The sequence below is a fragment of the Oncorhynchus tshawytscha genome, linkage group LG14 (assembly GCF_018296145.1).
Source record: "Oncorhynchus tshawytscha isolate Ot180627B linkage group LG14, Otsh_v2.0, whole genome shotgun sequence".
In the NCBI taxonomy this organism is placed as follows: Eukaryota; Metazoa; Chordata; class Actinopteri; order Salmoniformes; family Salmonidae; genus Oncorhynchus; species Oncorhynchus tshawytscha.
In genome coordinates this window covers 926,002-934,088 of record NC_056442.1, presented here as the reverse complement: position 1 = coordinate 934,088, position 8,087 = coordinate 926,002, and the positions used below count along the sequence as shown (strand labels likewise).

Sequence of the window (8,087 nt, the reverse complement as noted above, 5' to 3'; positions counted from 1 at the left end):
GGTCACTGGGCAGGATAAAATACATGGGTGGGGTGAGGAGATCACTGGGCAGGATAAAAGACATCGGTGGTGTGAAGAGGTCACTGGGCAGGATAAAATAAATGGGTTGTGTGAGGAGGTCACTGGGCAGGATAAAATATATGGGTGGTGTGAGGAGGTCACTGGGCAGGATAAAATACATGGGTGGTGTGAGGTGAGGAGGTCACTGGGCAGGATAAAAGACATGGGTGGGGAGAGGAGGTCACTGGGCAGGATAAAATACATGGGTGGTGTGAGGTGAGGAGGTCACTGGGCAGGATAAAATACATGGGTGGTGGGGGGTGAGGAGGTCACTGGGCAGGATAAAATACATGGGTGGTGTGAGGAGGTCACTGGGCAGGATAAAATACATGGGTGGTGGCAGGTGGTGAGGAGGTCACTGGGCAGGATAAAAAAAGACATGAATGGTGGTGGGGGTGAGGAGGTCACTGGGCAGGATAAAAGACATGGGTGGTGTGAGGAGGTCACTGGGCAGGATAAAATACATGGGTGGGGTGAGGGAGGTCACTGGGCAGGATAAAAGACATGAGGAGGTGGTGGGGTGGTGAAGAGGTCACTGGGCAGGATAAAAAAGACATGGGGTGGTGGTCACTGGGCAGGATAAAATACATGGGTGGGGTGAGGAGGTCACTGGGCAGGATAAAATACATGGGTGGGGTGAGGAGGTCACTGGGCAGGATAAAATACATGGGTGGGGTGAGGAGGTCACTGGGCAGGATAAAATACATGGGTGGGGTGAGGAGGTCACTGGGCAGGATAAAAGACATGGGTGGGGGTGGGGGTGAGGAGGATCACATGGGTGGGGGGAGGTCACTGGGCAGGATAAAAGACATGGGTGGTGGGTGAGGAGGTCACTGGGCAGGATAAAATACATGGGTGGTGTGAGGAGGTCACTGGGCAGGATAAAATACATGGGTGGTGTGAGGAGGTCACTGGGCAGGATAAAATACATGGGTGGTGTGAGGAGGTCACTGGGCAGGATAAAATACATGGGTGGGGTGAGGAGGTCACTGGGCAGGATAAAATACATGGGTTGTGTGAGGAGGTCACTGGGCAGGATAAAATACATGGGTGGTGTGAGGTGAGGGGGTCACTGGGCAGGATAAAAGACATGGGTGGGGTGAGGAGGTCACTGGGCAGGATAAAATACATGGGTGGTGTGAGGTGAGGAGGTCACTGGGCAGGATAAAAGACATGGGTGGGATGAGGAGGTCACTGGGCAGGATAAAAGACATGGGTGGTGGCGGATGAGGAGGTCAATGGGCAGGATATAATACATGGGTGGTGGGTGTGAGGAGGTCACTGGGCAGGATAAAATACATGGGTGGTGGGGTGGTGAGGAGGTCACTGGGCAGGATAAAAGACATGGGTGGAGGTGGGGTGAGGAGGTCACTGGGCAGGATCAAATACATGGGTTGTGTGAGGAGGTCACTGGGCAGGATAAAATACATGGGTGGGGTGAGGTGAGGAGGTCACTGGGCAGGATAAAAGACATGGGTGGTGTGAGGAGGTCACTGGGCAGGATAAAAGACATGGGTGGTGGTGGGGTGAGGAGGTCACTGGGCAGGATAAAATACATGGGTGGGGTGAGGAGGTCACTGGGCAGGATAAAATACATGGGTGGGGTGAGGAGGTCACTGGGCAGGATAAAATACATGGGTGGGGTGAGGAGGTCACTGGGCAGGATAAAAGACATGGGTGGTGGCGGGGTGAGGAGGTCAATGGGCAGGAGGTCACTGGGCAGGATAAAAGACATGGGTGGGGTGTGGGGAGGTCACTGGGCAGGATAAAATACATGGGTGGTGTAAGGGAGGTCACTGGGCAGGATAAAATACATGGGTGGGTGAGGAGGTCACTGGGCAGGATAAAATACATGGGGGTGTGTGAGGAGGTCACTGGGCAGGATAAAATATATGGGTGGTGGGCAGGAGGAGGTCACTGGGCAGGATAAAATACATGGGTGGTGTGAGGAGGTCACTGGGCAGGATAAAAGACATGGGTGGTGCCGGGGTGAGGAGGTCACTGGGCAGGATAAAATACATGGGTGGTGTGAGGTGAGGAGGTCACTGGGCAGGATAAAAGACATGGGTGGGATGTGAGGAGGTCACTGGGCAGGATAAAAGACATGGGTGGTGGGGTGAGGAGGTCACTGGGCAGGATAAAATACATGGGTGTTGTGAGGAGGTCACGGGGCAGGATAAAATACATGGGTGGTGGGGTGGTGAGGAGGTCACTGGGCAGGATAAAAGACATGAATGGTGGTGGGGTGAGGAGGTCACTGGGCAGGATAAAAGACATGGGTGGTGTGAGGAGGTCACTGGGCAGGATAAAATACATGGGTGGGGTGAGGAGGTCACTGGGCAGGATAAAATACATGGGTGGTGTGAGGAGGTCACCGGGCAGGATAAAAGACATGGGTGGTGTGAGGAAGAGGTCACTGGGCAGGATAAAATACATGGGCAGGATAAAGGGTGTGGAGGTCACTGGGCAGGAAAAATGGGTGGTGGGGGTGAGGACATGGGCAGGGGGGTGTGGGGTGAGGTCACTGGGCAGGGACAAATACATGGGTAGTGTGAGGAGGTCACTGGGCAGGATAAAAGACATGGGTGGTAGTGGGTTGAGAAGGTCACTGGGCAGGATCAAATACATGGGTGGGATGAGGAGGTCACTGGGCAGGATAAAATACATGGGTGGGGTGAGGAGATCACTGGGTAGGATAAAAGACATGGGTGGTGGCGGGGTGAGGAGGTCAATGGGCAGGATCAAATACATGGCTGGTGTGAGGTGAAGGGGTCACTGGGCAGAATAAAATACATGCGTGGGATGAGGAGGTCACTGGGCAGAATAAAATACATGGGTTGTGTAAGGAGGTCACTGGGCAGGATAAAATACATGTGTGGTGTGAGGTGAGGAGGCACCTGGGCAGGATAAAAGACATGGGTGGGGAGAGGAGGTCAATGGGCAGGATAAAATACATGGGTGGTGTGAGGTGAGGGGGTCACTGGGCAGGATAAAATACATGGGTGGGGTGAGGAGGTCACTGGGCAGGATAAAATACATGGGTGGTGTGAGGAGGTCACTGGGCAGGATAAAATACATGGGTGGGGTGAGGAGGTCACTGGGCAGGATAAAATACATGGGTGGTGTGAGGAGGTCACTGGGCAGGATAAAATACATGGGTGGGGTGAGGAGGTCACTGGGCAGGATAAAAGACATGGGTGGTGGGGGTGAGGAGGTCACTGGGCAGGATAAAATACATGGGTGGTGTAAGGAGGTCACTGGGCAGGATAAAAGACATGGGTAGTGGTGGGGTGAGGAGGTCACTGGGCAGAATAAAATACATGGGTGGGATGAGGAGGTCACTGGGCAGAATAAAATACATGGGTGGTGGTGGAGTGAGGAAGTCACTGGGCAGGATAAAAGACATGGCTTGGGGTGTGGAGGAGAAGAACAGTTTCGTGAAGGTTGTTTACACGACTCTGTCCTTGATCTATGTCTTGGAACAAAAATATTCATTTTCAAGGAAATCAACTGTGAGAGTTTCTCTTTTGTGAATAATATTGTAAACCCCACCAAAGTACAGGCTTTCATCGGCTGCTACACCATAGCCTTGAGGAAAAAGTCAGAGGAAAAACAGCCTGCCTTGATATCATTTTCCAAACAGGCCAGCGAATCAATCATCTTTTATAATCTCCTCAAAGAGAGGATTACATCAGTGTTCCCTTCAGACGTCTGTGTTGTTCTGTCACATCTGGTTCTGTCAAGCCTAATGCTGTGAGTGACCCTGAACCTCAGGACTTTCATGATAGTTCTTCATTTGTGCTTTTGATTACAACCTTTTGTTCCCAGAGAGTGACCCAGACAGTCAGACATTCACTGACGGTGACCCAGGCGGGTGAAGTATGTTGACAGTGTGTCATAGTGGGTTGTTGTCATGCAACACTGCTGAAGTTTGGCATCAGTTTTAGGAGGGAAAGAGTTACCCAGTGACACACACTCAAACAGATGTCATGACACACTTGTCAATTCACATGATTGACATTGGTTATTTCTAAAAACTCCACTTCGAAGGAAAACTTTTCACCTGTATGTCGAATCAGACGATGAAAAGATGGCCACTCCAATGACTTTTGAATTCTTTTACAATGCTTATTTCTCCCTAATCACTACAAATGAAATTAGATGTTGAACATGCTGTGCCGCCCTATACCCCAGGAAAGCAGAGAACAAGATATCTTTATTCTCTTTGAACTCAGGTCTACCTTCCAAATGAGGGCCTTACAATGAGAATAAGGATGACATTGACGGGTGTCTAGACAGGAACCTTGCCTGCAGACGTGGCAACAAACCCATCGCCTATGAAATGTCAAAGTACACAGCTGCACATAAAGCTTCGCCTCTGGAATCCAATTGATATTTGAAGGAAGAAGATGCTCCGGTCTCAGAGATAATTACCTGGTATTGAGTTCTGGTGCGCAGGTATTCTTCAGTTGTTGTTAAGTTATTACGTGGAAGATGCCACAGAGTCAGGGTCAAGGTGGTGCGGATCAGGTGCATTTACCATTATCGAAGCCTGAGGTCACTAATTGAGGTCTGAAACCTTGTAAGACCTGATGCAGTGACCTAACAAACAAACAGAAATGTAGCACCACTCGGATATTGTCACATTGCCCAGAATTTCATTGAACATGTGGCAACAAGTCTTCTAGTAGGGGACAATTCCTTGTATTGGTCTCTTCTCTTTCAGTGGATTTGGAATACCTTCCCACACAAGGCCATAACTATTCACACAAGGCCACAGAGAGGGAGCGAAAGACAGAGAGAAAGATAGAGAGAGTGTCAGCGAGAGAGAAAGATAGAGAGAGAGAGAAAGAGAAAGAGAAAGAGAGAGAAAGAGAGAAAGAGAGAGAGAGAAATAAAAAAAACTGGGGAAAAAACTCCCCAGGCATACATTATTTACATAAGTATTCAGACCCTTTGCTATGAGACTCAAAATTACGCTCAGGTGCATCCTGTTTCGATTGATCATCCTTGAGATGTTTCTATAACTTGATTAAAGTCCACCTGTGGTAAATTCAATTGATTGAACATGGTTTGGAAAGGCACATACCTGTCTATATAAGGTCCCAGTTGATAGTGCATGTCAGAGCAAAAAAACAAGTCATGAGGTCGAAGGTCCGTAGAGCTCAGAGACAGGATTGTGTCGAGGCACAGATCTGGGGAAAGGTACCAAAACATTTCTCCAACATTGAAGGTCCCCAAGAACACAGTGGCCTCCATCATTCTAAAATGGAAGAAGTTTGGACACACCAAGACTCTTCCTAGAGCTGTCCGCCAGTCAAACTGAGCAATATGGGGAGAAGGGGTGACCAAGAATCTGATAGTCACTCTGACAGAGCTCTAGAGTTCCTCTGTGGAGATGGGAGAACCTTCCAGAAGGACAACCATCTCTGCAGCACTCCACCAATCAGGCCTTTGTGGTAGTGGCCAGACAAAAGCCACTCCTCAGCAAAAGGCACATGACAGCCTGCTTGGAGTTTGCCAAAAGGCACCTAAAAGACTCTCAGAACATGAGAAACAAGAGTCTGATGAAACCAAGATTGAACTCTTTGGCTAGAATGCCAAGCGTCATGTCTGGAGGAAACCTGGCACCATCCCTACGGTGAAGCATGGTGTTGGCATCATCCTGTGGGGAAATGTTTCAGTGGCAGGGCCTGGGAGACTAGTCAGGATTTAGGGAAAGATGAACAGAGCCAAGTACAGAGAGATCCTTGATGAAAACCTGTTCCAGAGCACTCAGAACCTCAGACTGGGACGAAGGTTCACCTTCCAACAGGACAACAACCCTAAGCACACAGCCAAGACAATGCAGGAGTGGCTTCGGGTCAAATCTCTGAATGTCCTTGAGTGGCCAAGCCAGAGCCCAGACTTGAACCCAATCAAAAATCTCTGGAGAGACCTGAAAATGTAATCAATTTTAAGGCTGTAACATACCAAAATTTGGAAAAAGTCAAGGGGTCTGAATACTTTCCGAACGCACCATATTTCCTAAATAATTAGAAAATCTAATTCAGGGTGTATTTTGCATAATCCAGAAATGGACTATTGTACTGTATGAAACCGCTTTGGACTTTGGCGACAACTGGCTGTCTGGCGGCAACTGGCTGTCTGGCGGCAACTGGCTGTCTGGCGGCAACTGGCTGTCTGGCGGCAACTGGCTGTCTGGCGGCAACTGGCTGTCTGGCGGCAACTGGCTGTCTGGCGGCAACTGGCTGTCTGGCGGCAACTGGCTGTCTGGCGGCAACTGGCTGTCTGGCGGCAACTGGCTGTCTGGCGGCAACTGGCTGTCTGGCGGCAACTGGCTGTCTGGCGGCAACTGGCTGTCTGGCGGCAACTAGTCGTGCGCCTGTGAAGAACTGGGTGGGCGGTGTCGTCGAATATTTAAAAAGTCTAAACAAGTTGTCAATGAGGAGGAAGGAAATATAAACCCTCACCTTCCACGTCGCCAGGGTTGTATTCGCCAGCTATCAACAGAAGGACAGGATGGCTTGCTTTGACAGCTGCCAGTGCCTCGGCGAAAGGGGACAAAGAAGCATCCTTTACAGCATTTTGAAAAACGACAACCAACCGAATCAGCATTCACAGGGGCGGGCGAGGTTGGCGGTCCCGCAACAGCAGGCTTGTTCGTGTGGATCTAAGAAGAAAGTGGTTCTCCGTTCTCCCCAGACAACGTGTAAAGCAGCGTCGGCAGCGCTTTTAAAAACGCTGAAGTTTGTTAAAAATGTACTTTGTTTTCGGGAACTTCCAGCGGAGGACCAGTTACAGCTCGTGCGCAACAGCTGGGCTCAGCTGCTCGTTTTGGGCATTGCGCAGGACTTGATCGACTTCGAGACCATGGAGACGCCAGAACTCAGTATGTTACAGAACATACTAACCAGCGGACAAGGAGGACAGGAGACCGCGCACGGGCGCAGTGGCCAAGGCGTTTCTCTCACGGATGTCCAAGGAATAAAAATGTTTTTGAATAAATGTTGGGGACTGGACATCAGCACCAAAGAATATGCATATTTAAAGGGAGCCATTCTCTTCAATCCAGGTTAGTTAAACAAATGGTTTTATGGTGTATTTACTAGTTGTATTATTATTAGCAAGCCTATTATTATCATTATAGTTGTTTTTGTTATTATTTTTATTATAATAATGATCATCATCATTATAATTATTATTATTATCATTATTATTGTTTTGCTAATTATTATCATTATTATTAGTAGTCTATTATTATTATTTTATGAATGGGCTATTATTAACTATGCGACTATTTTTGACTCGTGTGAGTTTCACCTTCAAAGTTTCTGATTTAAACTTCCATTTTCTTCTCTCCTTAGACATTGCAGAGCTCCGGTGTCAAAGCTACATTCAGGCACTGCAGAGCGAAGCGCATCAAGCCCTTAGTGAATATGTGAAAGTCACTCACCGAAGAGACTCTACAAGGTTCACTAAACTATTCATCGCGCTCTCCATGCTACGGTCCATCAATGCAAACGTCGTGGCTGGACTTTTCTTCAAACCTGTCATCGGCACGGTCAGCATGAATGAACTTCTGCTCGAGATGTTTTACGGAAAATAGACTGAATAAACTGTTTAAAGACTGAATACAGACAGAGCTGTGGGCTGGACTGGAGGCTGAACAGAATAACAACAGGCATGTGTATACTGTAGGGTTGCTATCCATATGTATTTATTTTGCTATAACACATCCTATTTTTGTTAAATAAAAGTGTTTGCTGAACTTTGCATGTTGTTATTTCAGTTTATCAACCAATATAATCTTTTTTTTAAATTATAACCTACAGTTATGTCTAATAACAGCCCCATAATACATTCAATCTTATTTGATTGCAATACATTACCTAGATAATGCTGACATAGCCGCATAATACATCCAATCTTATTTGATTGCAATACATTACCTAGATAATGCTGAGCATAATACATTCAATCTTATTTGATTGCAATACATTACCTAGATAATGCTAACATAGCCG

At 47.9% G+C, this 8,087-nt stretch overlaps 1 protein-coding gene across 1 annotated transcript; it reads left to right on the top strand.

The window, feature by feature from the left end:
• The first annotated feature begins 6,458 nt into the window (after positions 1-6,458).
• Positions 6,459-7,836, top strand: LOC112238010 (nuclear receptor subfamily 0 group B member 1-like). Its single transcript, XM_024406608.2, has 2 exons — positions 6,459-7,135; positions 7,428-7,836. The coding sequence occupies exons 1-2, from the start codon at positions 6,583-6,585 to the stop codon at positions 7,667-7,669; spliced, it is 795 nt and encodes a 264-aa protein (XP_024262376.1). The 5' UTR covers positions 6,459-6,582; the 3' UTR covers positions 7,670-7,836.
• Positions 7,837-8,087: the final 251 nt, after the last annotated feature.